General features: G+C 40.2%; 3 protein-coding genes across 4 annotated transcripts; all 3 read left to right on the top strand.

Moving 5' to 3' along the window:
• The first annotated feature begins 745 nt into the window (after positions 1-745).
• LOC121984874 (5-methyltetrahydropteroyltriglutamate--homocysteine methyltransferase 1-like) lies at positions 746-6,130 on the top strand. Of its 2 annotated transcripts, XM_042538030.1 has the most exons (14): positions 807-871; positions 1,740-1,843; positions 2,057-2,410; positions 2,499-2,586; positions 2,857-2,984; positions 3,057-3,248; positions 3,327-3,529; positions 3,613-3,776; positions 4,113-4,193; positions 4,266-4,432; positions 4,520-4,625; positions 4,740-4,990; positions 5,068-5,269; positions 5,543-6,130. In XM_042538030.1, the coding sequence occupies exons 3-14, from the start codon at positions 2,061-2,063 to the stop codon at positions 5,909-5,911; spliced, it is 2,301 nt and encodes a 766-aa protein (XP_042393964.1). In that variant the 5' UTR covers positions 807-871; positions 1,740-1,843; positions 2,057-2,060; the 3' UTR covers positions 5,912-6,130. The 2 variants fall into 2 exon arrangements, with proteins under 2 accessions (XP_042393965.1, XP_042393964.1); XM_042538031.1 differs by lacking the exon at positions 1,740-1,843 and having other exon boundaries at positions 746-871.
• Positions 6,131-6,596: 466 nt separating this feature from the next.
• LOC121984875 (probable carboxylesterase 8) lies at positions 6,597-8,056 on the top strand. Its single transcript, XM_042538032.1, has one exon. It carries the CDS (start codon positions 6,805-6,807, stop codon positions 7,807-7,809), a length of 1,005 nt encoding a protein of 334 aa, XP_042393966.1. The 5' UTR covers positions 6,597-6,804; the 3' UTR covers positions 7,810-8,056.
• Positions 8,057-12,114: 4,058 nt separating this feature from the next.
• LOC121987602 (3-oxo-5-alpha-steroid 4-dehydrogenase 2-like) lies at positions 12,115-13,270 on the top strand. Its single transcript, XM_042541349.1, has 2 exons — positions 12,115-12,514; positions 12,690-13,270. The coding sequence occupies exons 1-2, from the start codon at positions 12,164-12,166 to the stop codon at positions 13,176-13,178; spliced, it is 840 nt and encodes a 279-aa protein (XP_042397283.1). The 5' UTR covers positions 12,115-12,163; the 3' UTR covers positions 13,179-13,270.
• The last annotated feature ends 3,082 nt before the right edge of the window (positions 13,271-16,352 follow it).

The following is a 16,352-nucleotide window of genomic DNA, read 5'->3' as shown; positions in this document are numbered from 1 at the left end:
CTCTCATCATTCTCTTTCATCATATTTTTCTCTCACATTCATCTTTCTCTCACATCTAATTTTTTCTTGTATTTTCCTTTAAGAGTAAAAAAGGAAACTTTGATTTATTCCGATAGAAGATATACAACTAACCAAACATTGCTTTTAAGAGTGATATCCATGCTCATACCCATTCCCATTCCACAATACAATGATTCCCATTCCGATTCCTATTCCTATGAAAGAACCAAACGCCCCCTGAGTTAAACTGATGTTGCTGAGTTAAGTTACTAAAACAATTTATTAAGTTTGATTTCGTTTCTTTTTTTAAAAAAATTTATTTAGAGGTTTTTGAGCTTCAATTTATAGATATTATTTATGAATAATTTATAATCATTTATTTATAAATATTAATAAACTAAATATTTATATATTTAATTAAAAAGTTATCTAAATTTATTTATTTAATTAATTTATATGTTGAATGAATATAAAATTATTCAATTTATTTAGTGTGCGCAACCGATTAACTCAAAGAGATAAACCAATTTATTACTATTTGAATAATTAAATTTAAAATAATATTTTAATAATAGTTCATTGGTAAAACGATAAAAAAAATATAAAAAATTAAAAAAGTTAATTAAAGCGCGAATGATCAAGTGAAGTTTTTTATTTGCAAATTGCATTACATTTACCCATTTTAGTTATGTTTTATTGTAAAAAATAATTAAATATATTTTCATTTGGTTTTATTAGCTTTGTTGGTGCGATGCATCTGAGGCGAGCTAGCTGTCCATAAAAGGCGCCACAGACCCCCTCTCCCACTCGCGCTTTACGCTTCGCGATCCATTGCTCTTCCTTGGCACCGCTTCCTTCTCCGCTCTCCAAGGTGAGCTCTCTGTTCTTGCGATTTCCGCGTCTCCACTCGATTCGCGTTCTCCTTCCATCATAGTTTTCGTTTTAAGATCTATGTAGAACACTTTTCTGGGTATGATCCAACCTAGAAGCATCTTGACTTTGGTTTCTTTAAGGTCTTACTACTTAGTGATCTTTGCTAACGATATGAGATTTGATTTCTGCATCATATGGTGGATCTTCTTCATTTTGTTTTACGAGCTATCTTTTTGGCGGAATTTCTTCCGAGATTTATCCACTCTGGATCTGTCTTTGTTCGTTCTAGATCTGTATGAGTAGGTTGTTTGCTTCCAGATCTGTTTTTGAATGCAACTATTTCTCGTGAATATTCTTTCGGGCTGGCTGGCGATCCTTTCTGCTCAATTGAAATGTTAGATCCACTCATCTTTCTGGGTTACGGATGATTTGAACGAAGTAGATCTGACGTTTTTGCCTAAAAAAGACTGAATCCTTTTTGTTTAGTTCACATGCCATCAATTTTCAGTATCGTAACGTCTAGATCTGGGTTTGCTTAGTTGATTTGATTTACTTCTGTTCATGTTTAGTTTTTGTATGCCAGTTCTCTGGCTATCTATTTTCGAGTCTCATAACTGAGGGCATCAGATCTTTATCGACCATGCATTCGGCATTCCTACCTTCAATCTAGTTTGTTTGTTCGTCGACTGATGATTTTGCTTCCTTATTTAGTTTCCCCCATCTTTTTCGTTATCAGTTCAATTCTGTTTTCGTTGTTATTTAAGTTGCTTGTGATTTTTTGACGGCTGGCACAATACTATAGTGATTTATTTTTATCGTTAATGGGTTTTGCTTGTGCAATTGATGGACGAGATAACAATGTACAGATGCTCACAGGATCAACCTACTGCTCTGGCATTGTTGGCACCTGACTGATATCCTCGTTGTTATTGAAAAGATAGCTTCATTACTTTAAATTCAGATCGACTAGGTATTCATACGTGATAATGTGAAATAAGAAGCTAGATGCATTCCAGAGTTCTTAAGTAGCTAATTGGGTGTGGAGTACTATTAATTCTTTCTTTGTTGTGAATGTTATCATTTCATGTTTCTACTAAAGTGATAATTTACAAATTGTGTAGATCCATTTGACAGGGAACTTTTTTTCCTGAAAACTTAGTTTCATTTTCTTGACATGTAATAGGAAAATGGCGTCACACATTGTTGGATATCCTCGCATGGGCCCCAAGAGAGAGCTCAAGTTTGCTTTAGAATCATTTTGGGATGGGAAGAGCAGTGCTGATGATTTGCAAAAGGTTGCAGCTGAACTCAGATCTTCCATATGGAAGCAAATGGCTGATGCTGGAATCAAATACATCCCCAGCAATACATTTTCTTACTATGATCAAGTGCTTGATACCACAGCAATGGTTGGTGCTGTACCTGAGAGGTACAATTATACTGGTGGAGAGATTGGATTTGATATCTATTTCTCTATGGCTAGGGGAAATGCCTCTGTTCCTGCTATGGAGATGACCAAGTGGTTCGACACCAACTAGTAAGCGTTTTTGAGCTTCTTTTGATTGAAATTGTTTATTCTTTTATTTTTGTATTTTTTTACTAACACAGTTTAATTTCCTTCATAGTCATTTTATTGTACCCGAGTTGGGCCCGCACACCAAATTCTCATACTCCTCTCGCAAGGCAGTGTCTGAGTACAAGGAAGCGAAGGCGGTATGTTCCTGATTCCTTCTCTTTTTTAGTTAAATTTGAATTTTCTTTTGTGATTCCAATTTTAGAACTATCATATTGGATTTAGGTCTACAATGAATTAGATATCCTATTAGCATGACATTTTGGGGGCACATCACAGCAACTATTAGTTCCTATTCAAAGAGTTATCATGATTGGAGATAGGCGAAAGTGTTCATTTTAGCTTTATATACTGCAAATTTCTTAAGCAACTTATTCTATGATCTGAGTTTATCATCTTCAATCATGCAGTTGGGAATTGAGACTGTCCCCATTCTCATTGGTCCTGTAACATACTTGTTGCTCTCGAAACCTTCTAGAGGTGCTGAGAAGTCATTTTCTCCCCTCTCTCTTTTGGAAAGCATTTTGCCCATTTACAAGTAAGCATTGTAGACCATTCTATACGTTCTCTATATCTTGTAATTTTGTACTTATAATATCACAAAAAATAGGGAAGTTATTGCTGAGCTGAAGGCAGCTGGTGCTACATGGATTCAGTTTGATGAGCCAACACTTGTCATGGATCTTCAGTCTCATCAGTTGGAGGCATTCACAAAGGCTTACTCAGAATTAGAATCATCTCTTGATGGTTTGGATGTGTTCATTGAGACTTACTTTGCTGATATCCCTGCAGAAGCATACAAGTTAGTTGGCTTATATTTACTAATACCATATTCTATCTTTCTTCTTGGAAGAATTCATGATTGCTTTGTGCTTTTCAGGACTGTTACTGCTTTGAAGGGTGTTCGCGGTTTTGGTTTTGATCTTGTTCGTGGAACCCAGACACTTGACTTGATCAAGACTGCTGGCTTCCCAGCTGGCAAATATCTTTTTGCTGGAGTCGTTGATGGAAGGAACATTTGGGCAAATGATCTTGCTTCCTCTCTCAGCATTCTTGTGGGTCTTGAGGCCATTGTGGGAAAAGGTATTAGTGTAATGCCTTTTCTTTCTTTCCAATTCTTGTTGTTCTTGAAAATGCAGTTGATATTATTTAATGTTTGTCTGTAGATAAGCTTGTCGTCTCAACTTCATGCTCACTCATGCACACGGCTGTCGACCTTGTCAACGAGACAAAACTTGATAGTGAGATCAAGTCATGGCTTGCTTTTGCGGCTCAAAAAGTTGTTGAAGTAAATGCATTGGCTAAAGCCTTGGCTGGTGAGAAGGATGAGGTAGTTCTCACTACAAAAGGAATTCCTGTTTCTAGGTTTCATAATGATGGCAAAAGCTTATGATATCTGGAATCATTTGAATCAAATGGCACAGCATCATGCCATACATCCCTTTCATGTTTATGATTTCATAAGATGCCTGCTTGTACGCTTCTGTGCCAGACTGTCTATGGCACAGAGGTGGTATTGTAGCACATCTTGTATAGCTTTTGGTCATTCATGAAAGTTTGATCTTAGAGCGATATGCATTTCGTCCATGTCATCTTGATCGGTTGACCATGCACAGTTTTGTTTCCACATGTTTTCTTATATTGCATTTTTGTTTTGTATGAACAGGGTTTCTTCTCTGCCAATGCTGCTGCTCAGTCCTCAAGAAAGTCCTCCCCTCGTGTGACCAATGAAGAAGTTCAGAGAGACGTAAGTATCTTGACCTGTGGTTGATTTATGGTTTCTCAGAATGTCTAACAAATTCAATGATGGTTTGCGTAGGCTGCTGCCTTGAAGGGATCTGACCATCGCCGACCCACTAATGTTAGTGCCAGGCTAGATGCTCAGCAGAAAAAGCTCAACCTTCCAATTCTTCCCACTACTACAATTGGTTCATTCCCTCAAACAATGGATCTTCGAAGAGTGCGACGAGAATACAAGGCAAACAAGTGGGTGCTTTCTAAAAATTTACTCTTCTATTTAACTTTTTCTTTGGACTTCCATTGTTTGTATTCAACACCTGGATATTTCTGCAGGATCTCTGAGGAAGAATACGTGAAGGCCATCAAAGAGGAAATCAGCAAAGTTGTCAAGCTCCAAGAAGAATTTGATATTGATGTTTTGGTCCATGGAGAGCCTGAGGTGAGCACAAGCGCCATATTGTCTACATTCAAATTAAGAATGTCTGAGAATACATGTATCTTAGCTTGGAGCCCATATCACTCTGATTTCAATTTTGTTTTCTTTTCCTCTTAGAGAAATGACATGGTTGAATATTTTGGGGAACAATTGTCGGGCTTCGCATTCACTGTTAATGGCTGGGTGCAATCTTATGGTTCACGCTGTGTTAAGCCTCCCATCATTTATGGTGATGTTAGCCGACCCAAGGCGATGACTGTATTCTGGTCTAAAACAGCTCAAAGCATGACTTCTCGCCCAATGAAGGGTATGTTGACAGGCCCTGTCACAATTCTCAACTGGTCCTTTGTAAGGAATGACCAACCCAGGTGAGCCAATTTCACTATAACCTAGAGATAGACATAGACTTCACCTTATGCATCTAATTAATTATATATGCCATCAGGTCTGAGACTTGCTACCAAATTGCTCTTGCTATCAAAAAAGAGGTTGAGGATTTAGAAGCTGCTGGTATACAGGTCATCCAAATTGATGAAGCCGCTCTACGTGAAGGCCTTCCTCTTCGGAAGTCTGAGCAAGCTTTCTATTTGGACTGGGCTGTTCATTCCTTCAGAATCACAAACTGTGGCGTCCATGACACTACCCAGGTTTTCCTCAACTCTTTACACCTATAACACTTGGTTAACCTATTTGATGTGAAATAAAATATTTACTTTAAGAACATTAGATAGAAAGAGGATATGTATTAATTTGCTTCGTGGAAGAACGATTTAAAAGGAACCATTAAAAATGATTTATAAGAGAATGATCAATCTTTTTTTTTTTCTGGTAAAAAATGATTAATCTATTCAAAGTTTTATGGTGTAGGAATAATTATCCTTTGATTATTTTGTCAACCATTCGTCATCTTGCATTCACAGATTCACACCCACATGTGCTACTCTAATTTCAACGACATCATCCACTCCATCATTGACATGGATGCCGACGTGATCACCATTGAGAATTCCCGATCTGACGAGAAGTTGCTTTCAGTGTTCCGCGAGGGAGTGAAGTACGGCGCCGGCATTGGCCCAGGTGTGTATGACATTCACTCCCCAAGGATCCCTTCCACTGAGGAGATTGCAGACCGCATCAACAAGATGCTTGCCGTCCTACAAACCAACATCCTCTGGGTCAACCCTGACTGCGGGCTCAAGACTCGCAAGTATGGTGAGGTGAAGCCTGCTCTTAGCAACATGGTCGCAGCTGCCAAGCTCCTCCGCAGCCAACTGGCAGGCGCCAAGTGAAAGGAAATAATCGTGTTATCTTCCCAATTTTCCCTAATCATGTTGTCCGTGTGTTGGTTATTCTGATTCCTAGGCCAGTCATTGGTCAATTAGGCCGCGTTTTTGCTTGCAGTTTATTTCATGCATTTTCTTATCTCCTTGTTCTCATCTCATTCATCAGTTTCCTAGGTATATTGCTCGTTGCTACTTATGGTTTTTACTATCAATTTTTCTTTTTAATGCTGCTTGTTTAGGTGATTCTGATTTCACCTTTTTAATCTTCACATATAACTGAGGATTCTTGAAATAGAATGAAAACCATAAGCTTGCGGAGGGTAAAAGAATACACATTTTTTCTTGATTTTGCAGACGGAGCTCTCATTTGCACGATCCGGTTGTGAATGTATGTTAATTGGTTTAAAATTGCATGTGTAATCATGATTGGCATTTGCAAAGATGTATTTTCGACGAGGTGAATACATAATTATTTTTTCCCCAAAAACCGGTCATTGTTTTAGGCTTGTGCAACTGCAGATAGTGTAGAATATTTCATCTTCTTGATCGTTTGCTTGTCGATACCGGTGGGCGGTGCCACCATGGATGATCTGCACGTTGCTGCACAAGCACAGTTAGGGTTGCGAAATCACAGCCACTGATAGTGAAATCATGGCCGACAATGTTTAACTGCGCGAATAGACAATGTCTCAAGTCTTAACCATTGAACTACCAAGATAGCGACACGTTATTTACTCCTGATCTAGCCGACAATGGCAGAGACAGGACGGCAGGAGCGTGCCCTAGCTCTTCTTCTGTGTCAAGAGTTGTTCCTCCGTGGATCTTCCTCAGCTCATCTTCCTCTCATCTTTACTTTGATTACTGGCGGAAAGATCTAGAAGAGCACTGATTGCGCCTCCATGGATCCCTACAAGGTGTTGAGGATCTCCCGTAACCCTGACGGTTCCATCACCAGAGATCTCACTTTCCCCCTTTCTCCTCCCTCCTCCGACGACGGAGTTCTCTGCCGCGACCTCCCCCTCAACCCTGCACGCCGCACCACTCTCCGCCTCTTCCTCCCCTCCCCTTCTCCTCCTCCCGCCTACTCCAAGCTCCCCGTCATAGTCTACTTCCACGGCGGCGGATTCATCCTCTTCCGCTCCGCCACCGGTCCTATGCACGCTCTCTGCGCCCGCCTCGCCGCTGAACTCCCCGCCCTAGTCCTCTCCGTCGACTACCGCCTCGCCCCGGAGCACCGCCTGCCCGCTGCCTTCGAGGACGCCATCGATGCCCTCTTCTGGCTCCGCGCCCATGCCACCGGCGTCTCCACGGAGGGAAACCTGCCCCTCCCACTAGCCGACTGCGCCGACTTCTCCCTCTGCTTTCTCATGGGCAACAGCGCCGGCGCTACCATCGCCTTCCACGCCGCCGTCCTTGCGGCGGCGCTTCCGGAGCCATTGGATCCTGTGAACATCGCGGGGCTGGTGCTGGACCAGCCCTACTTCGGAGGAATCGAGCGGACTGAGTCCGAGTTGAGGCTGAAGGACGACAAGATCATACCTTTGCCGGCGAACGACTTGATGTGGGAGCTGGCATTGCCGGAGGGCGCGGACAAGGACCACGAGTACTCCAATCCGCTGAAGAACGAGGAGAAGCTGTTCGCAGGGCTGCGCAATTTCCCACGGTGCCTGGTGAGAGGGCACACGGGAGATCCACTCTTCGATCGGCAAAGGGAGTTCGCGAGGATGTTGGAGAGGAGAGGAGTGTGCGTGGCGGCGAGCTTGGAATCCGACGGCTTTCACGGCGTGGAGCTGTTCGATCCCAGCAGGGAAGAGGAGTTGGTGACAGAGGTAAAGAGATTCGTCTGCGGTGAAGATGGAGTTGCAACTGCTTCTGATGCTGTGATCGCGTTGCAGAAATTGTGAGCCCATTGTTTCCCGAGGCAATGCAGCATGGACATCAAGCTCTGAGCTTCTTTGCTTGTTCTTCTCCATGTGTTTGATTTTTTAACAGTACGTTTTTCTTCTTCTGGTTCTCGTAGTTTATGAAAGCTTTTCACTGTTCAGATTTCTCTTGATCCGAAAGGGTGGTATTGAGGTTCAATCAAAGTTCCACATTTAAAAAATTTGGTAAAGATCATGAGATTAAAAGAATACATGATATTTCTATTGACATGAGATCTTTTGGGAAGAGTCCAAGAATAAAGTCATGAGGATCTAGGTTCAAGTGTACAATATCATATCATTGTGGAGATATGTGGACATCATTTTGCACAACAGATAACATTAGAATTATGGTCCAGACCAGATGCAATGTGGGGTGTCCTTGAACAAAATTGAGGGTGGGTTCGGAGTAAGTCAGGGTGATTTGATATTTGTGAGGAGATCCGGAGTAGGTCAAAGTGAGTAGGTCAAGAATGATCGGAAGCAGATACTTGCAGGGAGGATTGTGGGAAAGGCCCCGAAGTAGGTCAAGATTGACTGAATCAAACTGTTTACGGGGAGACCTGGAACAGGTTAGGATGACGGGATACTTGTGGGAAAGACCCCGAAGCAGGTCAGGGTGACTGGATACTTGCGAAGAGGCTCGGAATAGGTTAGGGTGACTGAATGCTCACGGGGAGCCCGGAGTAGGTCAAAGTGACCAGATGCTTGCGGGGAGACGAATGTTGGGGTTGCAAGGTTACAAACATAGTCTCACATTAAAAACACATTGGAAATATCATGAGTTTATAAGAGAAAAGATATCTCCATTGACATGAGCCTTTGGGAGAGAGCCCAAGAGCAAAACCATGAGAGCTTAGGCCCAAAGTGGACAATATCATACCATTGTATAGATATCTAAATTCTTTTCGATCCTACAATTGATATCAGAGTCTGGGCTGCCAAAAGATTTAACTGCCAACTGTGCAGAAGAACTATAGTCTGTTTGAGTCATATGGGTACAATATTGACCTTGAACAAAGAAAGTGGGGGTTCCCATGTTCTGATCAAGAGGACCATACACCAGGCAAGGAAGTCCTAATAGGTCGGGTGGATTGAGGGGCAGGAAGACCTGGTGGGTCGAGGATCAACTGTGGTCCTTTGTTTGAGGGAGGGATTGTTGGGGTTGCAAGGTTGCAACATATTCTCACATTAAAAACACATAGGAATGATCATGGTTTATAAGAAAAAAGATATCGTCCAAGAGCAAAACCATGAGGGCTTAGGCCCAAAATGGACAATATCATACCATTGTAGAGATATCTAAATTCTTTCTGATCCTACAACGAGTAGGTCAGGGTGACCGGATGTTCGTAGGGAGGCTCGAAGCAGGACAAAGTGACAAAATGCTCATGGGGAGGTCCGGAGTAGGTCAAGATGACCAGGTGCGGATGTTTGCGGGGAGGCCCAGAGTAGGTCAGGGTGACCAGATGCTCAAAGGGAGGCTTGAAGCACCACAAGGTGACAAAATGCTTGTGGGGAGACCCGGAGTAGGTCAAGGTGACCGGGTGCGGATATTTGTGGGGAGGCCCAGAGCAGGTCAGGGTAACCAGAAGCTCTCGGGAAGGACCGGACCATGAGAGTAATTATGATCCTTCGTTTGAGGGGAGGATTGTGGGAAAGACCCCGAAGCAGGTCAAGATTGACCGGATCAAGCTACTTACGAGGAGGCCCGGAACATGTCAGAATGACCGGATGCTTGCGGGGAGGCCTAGAGCAGGTCAGGGTGATCAGATGCTCTCGGGAAGGTCCGGACCATGAGAGTAATTGTGGTTCTTCGTTTGAGGGGAGGATTGTTGAGGTTCAATCAAAGTCCCATATTGGAAATATTTGGTAAATATCATGGGGTTAAAAGGATGCATGATATCTTCATAATGATAAAATATTATCCACTTTGGATTTAGGTTTCATGGCTTTACTCTTGGGTTCTCCTCAAAAAAGCTTCATGCCAATGGAGATAGGTCAGGATAACCGGATGCTTGTGAGAAAGACCTCGAAGCAAGTCAGGGTGACTGGATACTTGCGAGGAGCCCCGGAGCAGGTTAGGGTGGTTGAATGCTCATGGGAAGCCCAGAGTAGGTCAAGGTGACCAGATGCTTGTGGGAGGCCTGGAGCAGGTCAAGAGTGACCGGAAGCGGATACTCGCGGGGAGACCCGGAGCAGGTCAGGATGACTGGATGATTGCGGGGAGGTCTGGAGCAAGTCAGGGTGACCAGCACTTGTGGTAGGCGAGTAGGTTAGGGTGACTGGATGCTCGCAGGGAGGCTCGAAGCAGGACAAGGTGACGAAATGCTCATGGGGAGGCCCGGAGTAGGTCAAGATGACTGAGAGCGGATGTTTGCGGAGAGTCCCAGAGCAGGTCAGGATGACCAGATGCTCGCAGGGATACTCTAAGCAGGACAAAGGTAACAAAATGCTCGTGGGGAGGCTCGGAGTAGGTCAAGGTGACCGGGTGCGGATGTTTACGGGGAGACTCAAAGTAGGTCAATGTGACCAGATGCTCTTGGGAAGGCCCTGACCATGAGAATAATTGTGGTCCTTCGTTTGAGGGGAGAATTGTGGGAAAGACCCCTAAGCAGGTCAAGATTGACCGGATCAAACTACTTACGGGAAGGCTCGGAACATGTCAGGATGACCGGATGTTTGCGGAGAAGCCTGGAGCAGGTTAAGATGACCGAGTGCGTATGCTTGCGGGGAGGCCTAGAGCAGGTCAGGGTGACCGGATGCTCTCGGGAAGGTTCGGACCATGAGAATAATTGTGATCATCATTTAAGGGAAGGATTATTGGGGTTCAATTAAAATTTCACATTGAAAATATTTGATAAAGATCATGAGGTTAAAAGGATACATGATATCTTTATTGACATAAAATTTTTTTAAAAAAACTTAAAAGTAAAGTCATGAAAATATAGATATAAAGTGAATAATATTACATCATTAAAAACATACATGATCATCCTTTTAAACTTATTATGTCCTTTGGCTGTGCTTAGGAAAATTATACAAACTTGCTTCTTTTACATGTGTTTTGAAAGTCTATGAAAGCATACTATAATATTTCACAAATCAGATCAAACTTCTAGAAAAAAATTGACTTGATTTTGTTTTTTTTTAAAATATTTTTATTCCGAACGGCGTGGCTGCGACCGTCCGTCCATAATTCACTCCTGGTCTATAAATAATGTAAATTGCTTTTCCCCCCTCCCCTGACACGCGCACCTCCCCTCCCCCCTCTCTCTCCCCCCTTTAAATGTCCGTTCTGCCCCTCTATCTTTTTTGATTTTTTTTTTGATTTTTTTAGTTTTATTTTTAAATTTAATTTTATTTATTAATTTTTTCATTCATACTTATAGATTTTTTAATTTTTATTTAATTTTAATTTTTTAATCAATTTTATTTATTATTTTTCATTAATACTTATATATATATTTAATTTATTATTTTTATTTTTTAATTAATTTTGTTTATTATTTTTCATTAATACTTATATTTTTAAAATTTTATTTAAGTTTTATTTTTAATTAATTTTATTTATTATTTTTTAAATACTTATTTAGTTTTATTTTTAATTAATTTTATTTATTATTTTTTAAATATTTATTTAATTTTATTTCTTTAATCAAATGCGTCGGGAGCAGAATTTGGAGGCAATTTTGATTTAGATTTTTATTTTTATATATTTTCATGTTTTTTTATTATTAAAGGTACTCTTCATTTGAAAAAATTATTTTTGTTCCTAAGTTATGAATGTGTTCATTATTAATTATTAGCATTTTTGTTAATTTTAAATATAAACTAAAAATAAACACAAATTATAAACATATAAAAAAATTATTAAAAAAATAAAACTGATAAAAAATAATAAAAAAATTGATTAACAAAAAAAAATCAATAAAAAATAAAATTTAAAAAAATCAATTAAAAAAATAACAGTATTATGAAAAAAAATAATAAATTAAATTAATTAAAAAATAAAAACTAAAAACTAAATAAAATTTATATAAAACTGAAAAAATAAGTATTGATAAAAATAATAAATTAAATTAATTAAAAAATAAAATTTAAAATATACTGAGAGTTATTTTTAAACAAAATTAATTAAAAAATTAAACTAGATAAAAATTAAATAAAATAAAAAAAATAGAAGAGGAGGGTACATGCGTCTTTTGGCAGGGAGAGAGGGGAGAAGGAGAGGGGTGTGTGTCAGATGCGGGGTGAGAAAAGCAGCTCTCATAAATAATAAACCAACCAAAAAAAGTCTCTCTTCTCAATTTCTCACACATCTGAAATCGTCAACATGTCGATTCTTCACCACCTGTTCTACTACCCGTTGCTACCCTCGGTCTTCATCGCCGGCATGTTCGCCTCCGCCTGTGCGTTCGCCGTCGTCGGCAGCTTCACCGAGGCCTGGGGCCTAAACTTCACGTACTCCAAGTTCTCCCCCTTCTCCTCCTCCTCCTCCTCCTACGCTTCCGGCGTCAAGCCCTCGATCCGCTGTGTCCCCAGCCGCACAGGGATGCTACTGATCTATACTCCGGCCCTGGTAGCAGCCGCCGCCGCCGCCTTCCTCCCTGGAGCGCTGGCCGGCGAGAGGTCATGGCTGCTCTGTTTCGTTCTCTTCGTCCATTTCTTCAAACGAGTTCTAGAGGTACAAATTCTCCTTCTCCTCCTCCTTATTTCTTCATACTTTATATTCTTGTATTCGATAGAAGATTGATGTGATATTCACAACACAAATTATCGACGATGAGAACTCATAAGAGTCTTTTTTTTCTTTTTTTCTTTTTATTGAAAATGATGGTGCTTCTTTTCCCCCCTTTCAGGTTCTCTTCATCCACCAGTACAGTGGCCACGTCCCCCTCAACACAGCCCTCCAAATCTCCCCTGGCTACCTCTCAGCCACTGCCTGCTTACTCCATGCCCAGAACCTCGCCGTCCACCCTCCAACTCTCGACCTGCAACTCGCAGGCATCCTCCTCTTCCTCGCAGGCATCACCGGCAACTTCTACCACCACCTCCTCCTCGCCAGCTTAAGGACCAACAACAACAACAACAAGAAGAAGGGGGACAAGTCCTACAAGATTCCCAAAGGGGGGCTCTTCGGCCTGGTGGCCTGCCCACACTACCTCTTCGAGGCCATTGAGTTCGTGGGGTTCGCCCTCATCTCGCAGACCCTGTTTGCCTCGGGCGTGCTGGTGGGCACCTTGGGCTACTTGATGGGCCGGAGCTGGGCGACAAGGAAGTGGTATCTCTCCAAGTTTAAAGGAGAGTTCCCGAGGCATGTCAAGGCCTTGATTCCTTATGTGTTCTAGACTTTAGTTAGCTAATTAGCAAGCGTCTGAATGTTTGAACTTTTCTCATTTTAAAAGCATAGTCTAAGACAAGAACAGAAATTTCTATTGGAGATGTGGTAAGTGTTTGGGCGAGTTTTTGTTTATTTAAAAGTAATTCTTATAGAAATTATTATAGAAATTATTTTAAAATGAGTGAGAAGTAAAAGTATGAAGTGTCTAAGAATAGAAGTCAATATAGTCAAAAGTTAATATGAAATAAAGTTTTAGTTTTTGATGAGTAATTACTGCAAGTTTAATTTTTAATTAAATCATAAAAATATCTTTACAAAGCTGGCCCTAGACCAAGCTTCCAGGGCCTTGCCCAGGGCCTAAAATTTTAAGGGGCCCATTATATATATCTAATAAGTTTTTTCCCCCTAAAATCATTAGTTTTTCTCTTTTCTCCCTCATCGAAGCAAGCAACAATAGTAAAGTCCTAACCTCATGACTCTACTTGCCGTCGCCGAAACCCTCCCTTGCCGCACCTTCCCTCGTCGCACCCTCCCTTGCCGCACCTTCCCAGATTTCCTCCCTCGTAGCCGAAACCCTCCCTCATAGACTCGCAGTCGCCGTACCCTCCCTCGTCGCGGCTGCGCCATCCCTCCCTCTTCCTTGAAACGATGAAACCCTCCCTGGCGTAGGGCCGACTTTGCCTCTCTCAACAGCGGCCTCCATCGGCGAGACGAGTCATCTCTAGCTCTCTCTCTTCCGTTGTTGTTTTCCCCACAGTGCCCTGTCCTCCCTCGCTGTGACGAAACTCCCTTATCAGTATACACTTGTGCTTTCATTTTCTTATTAATTATGTTTTATTTCGGTATAAATTGAAAATTTCTACTCTATTCATTTTTATGTCTTAATTGGCTCTAACATGATTAATGATGTTTTATTTCTGCAAACATTAGTAATTTTCTTATTAGACTAATGAACTTGGGTTATGTGAGGATGAGTATTATTTGTTTAATTTTCTGATGTTTGAGTGTTGTCTCGTAGCCATCATATTCATGTTTAGCTTTATCTCTATAAAATTCTCCAAAATATGAGCAGTGCTAATTGATAAAAGATATTTCCAAAGTAATAGGCAAGTCCAGGACATGCCTATATTGGAGTAAATTTTCATAAATTTCAAAATATGAGTCATGCTCATATTCATAAATTGGAGTAATATTTCTAGACATGCTTATATTGTTGTGAAGTAGTTGTTAGTTTTATAATAAAAAAATGTGAATTATTTTACTATTGCCTTTTTTTTGGGAACATTAATTGAATATAATAGTTGTGTGTTTTTTTAATAAATTTGTAGGATATCTATATAAGGTCTTATATAAATGGATTTCGAATAGAAGAAAAATTCTTCGTATCAGGTTTAATTGTTATTTGTTTATTACTTATTGTTCATAATTATCTATTATCATGAAACAACTCTCTAGATATCAAAAAGGACAAAAAAAAAAAAAAGAAAGAAGAGATAGCCCAAAGTTCAAGATGTTCATTAAATAAATATTTTAGTAAAGAATCACATAACACAATGGAAATCTTAGTTCAGATTTTAATAATGAATTAAATGCAAATGAAGATTTTGTTGAAAATAAAAATGATGAAAATGAAGAATTTGTGAGAAAAGAAAGTGATGAGAATGAGAAATTTATAGAGAATGAGAAATTTGTAGAAAATAAGAACGAAGAGAATATAGATGTTATTGATTTGTATGAAATTAAAATTGACAAAACTAAAGATATTGATTATTCTTGTGATGATGAGCGTATAAACGAATATTAATGTTCGACACCTAGATATGATTTGAATATATTTGATCCAAGAGTTTGGGATAATCTTGATACAAAAATGAGAGATTTATTTATAGAAATAGGTCCTAAAAGAGAAGATATTCTCAAGTTTCCTTTAAATAAAGAATTTTGACACTTTTTTCATACTTACTATGTTCAAATGTTACCAAATGGTAAGACTCATGATCGAAAATAGTTAGTGTACTCAAAGGAGTTGGACAAAGTATTTTGTATTTGTTGTAAATTGTTTAAAGTAATATACACCAAAAATAATTTAGCAAGAGGAGTTAAAGACTGGAAACATTTATGTGACAAACTTAAACAATATAAAAATAGTATTGAACACCTCACTAATCTAGGAACTTTTGTTGAACTACAAATGAGATTAAAGAAAATATTGACAATTGATAAAGAAATACAAAAACAAATTTAAAAGGACACAACATTGGAAAGACATTATACTAAGAATAGTTGTTGTTGTTAAATGTCTTGCTATACATAAAAAAAATATGGAACCGCCACATCAGCGGCCCCCTAGAGTCGGTTTCACAGATATAGAGGGAGGTAAATACAAATACATAGCTGAAAGCGCATGGCCGGGACGATAGCCCCAGGTAATGACACCCTGAAGATCGAACCCTGGACCTCTCGGCCACGAAACCATGCACCCCCAGCTGTGCTACGCCTTAGGGACAAATGCCTTGCTATAAATAATTTGGCATTTCGTGGTACTCATGACAAAATTTATGAAATTGATAATGATAATTTTTTTGGATCTACTTGAAATGATTGCAGATTTTGATCCAATAATTCAAGATCATTTTCAACTACGATTGTAGATTTTGATCCAATAATTCAAGATCATTTTCAACACATTCAATATAAAAAGATTCATTATCATTATATTAGTCATAAAATTCAAAATGAGTTAATTGTTGGTACCTCAAGATGGTTTTGATGTGATTAATCAAGTTAAATTAGGTTCTGCTGGTTTTAACCCTATGTCTAAGTGTACAGGAATTTAGGAGCACAGGAAGTTGAGCGAAAGCCGTAGCTAGCGAGAAGGATGACACGAGAGAGAGTTGGCCGGCTCGATGTGTCTGAGGGACGAGGTGCCGCGGAAGAGTACACCGACGGGCAAGAAGGGAGCGTGCGGTGTTTTCGAGGGATGAGAAGCTGGAGCGGAAGATTGCTCAAGGAGAAAAAGAGATAGCTAGCGAGAATGTCGGCACGGGAGAAAGCCAACGGGCTTGGTGCGTCCGAGGGACGAAAGGCTGGGGAAGAGTATGTTGGCGGATTAGAAGGAAACACGTGGCGATTCCGAGGGACGAGAAGTCAGAGCGAAAGATTGCTCGAGGAGAAGGTCGGA

The sequence above is a fragment of the Zingiber officinale genome, chromosome 5B, assembly GCF_018446385.1.
Source record: "Zingiber officinale cultivar Zhangliang chromosome 5B, Zo_v1.1, whole genome shotgun sequence".
NCBI classification, from domain to species: Eukaryota; Viridiplantae; Streptophyta; class Magnoliopsida; order Zingiberales; family Zingiberaceae; genus Zingiber; species Zingiber officinale.
Note: the sequence above shows the minus strand (reverse complement) of the source record. Positions and strands in the feature narration are given on the sequence as shown.

Excerpts from the sequence above, each read along its gene's own strand:
- LOC121984874 (XM_042538031.1), top strand. The coding sequence starts at position 2,061 with ATGGCGTCACACATTGTTGGATATCCTCGCATGGGCCCCAAGAGAGAG. Across the intron at positions 2,587-2,856 it reads AGTACAAGGAAGCGAAGGCG|TTGGGAATTGAGACTGTCCC; the intron begins GTATGTTCCTGA and ends TCAATCATGCAG. Across the intron at positions 3,777-4,112 it reads TGGCTGGTGAGAAGGATGAG|GGTTTCTTCTCTGCCAATGC; the intron begins GTAGTTCTCACT and ends TTGTATGAACAG.
- LOC121984875 (XM_042538032.1), top strand. The coding sequence starts at position 6,805 with ATGGATCCCTACAAGGTGTTGAGGATCTCCCGTAACCCTGACGGTTCC.
- LOC121987602 (XM_042541349.1), top strand. The coding sequence starts at position 12,164 with ATGTCGATTCTTCACCACCTGTTCTACTACCCGTTGCTACCCTCGGTC. Across the intron at positions 12,515-12,689 it reads TCTTCAAACGAGTTCTAGAG|GTTCTCTTCATCCACCAGTA; the intron begins GTACAAATTCTC and ends CCCCCCTTTCAG.